At 38.7% G+C, this 675-nt stretch overlaps 1 protein-coding gene across 1 annotated transcript in view; it reads left to right on the top strand.

Annotated features, from left to right (window-relative positions):
• Positions 1 to 302, top strand: part of LOC106880844 (atrial natriuretic peptide receptor 1) — a 27,703-nt gene extending 27,401 nt beyond the window's left edge. The window contains exon 16 of the mRNA XM_014930977.2: positions 285 to 302. Within this exon, the coding sequence (XP_014786463.2) occupies positions 285 to 302 (18 nt within the window). The remainder of the gene's footprint in view (positions 1 to 284) is intronic.
• Positions 303 to 675: the final 373 nt, after the last annotated feature.

The following is a 675-nucleotide window of genomic DNA, read 5'->3' as shown; positions in this document are numbered from 1 at the left end:
TATATATATATATATATATATATATATATACACACACACACATACATCCCAGTATCGACCTGACACCAGATGCTGTTATATATAATGAGCTTCCAATTGTGTCTTGATTGCGCCACTCTTTTCCATATGGATAGATAGATCTATCCATATGGATAGATTTGAACTCAGAACGTAAAGACAGACGAAATACCGCTAAGCATTTCGCTCGGCGTTCTAACGTTTCTGCTCGCTGGCCGCATTTTTAACTCAGAAATATTAACACCGTTTTGTTTTGCTTTTAACAGACAAAGAATTTGGAATAAAATCTTAAATAAATGGTTAAATCTAGCCATCCATGGACAGTTCGATCTATTATCGTATCGAAAGATACACGTGTTTATAGAAAAGTTCCAAAAAGAAGATAAAACAGTAGAATTTAGAATATAGATAGGCGCAGGCGTGACTGTATGGTATGAAACTTGCTTCCCAACCACAAGGTTCCGGGTTCAGTCCCACTGAATGGCACCTTGAGTAAGGATTTTCTATAATAGCCTCGGGGCGACCAAAGCCTTGTGAGTGGATTTTGTAGACGGAAACTGAAAGAAGTCTGTCGTCTGTTTCTCAAGCTGAAAACAAACACAAATGGAGACATCAGCAACAATGGCGGTCACCAGTTAAACTTCACACGTGTGTGCG

The sequence above is a fragment of the Octopus bimaculoides genome, chromosome 15 (genome assembly GCF_001194135.2).
Source record: "Octopus bimaculoides isolate UCB-OBI-ISO-001 chromosome 15, ASM119413v2, whole genome shotgun sequence".
Classification (NCBI taxonomy): Eukaryota; Metazoa; Mollusca; class Cephalopoda; order Octopoda; family Octopodidae; genus Octopus; species Octopus bimaculoides.
This window is presented reverse-complemented; position numbering and strand designations above follow the sequence as displayed.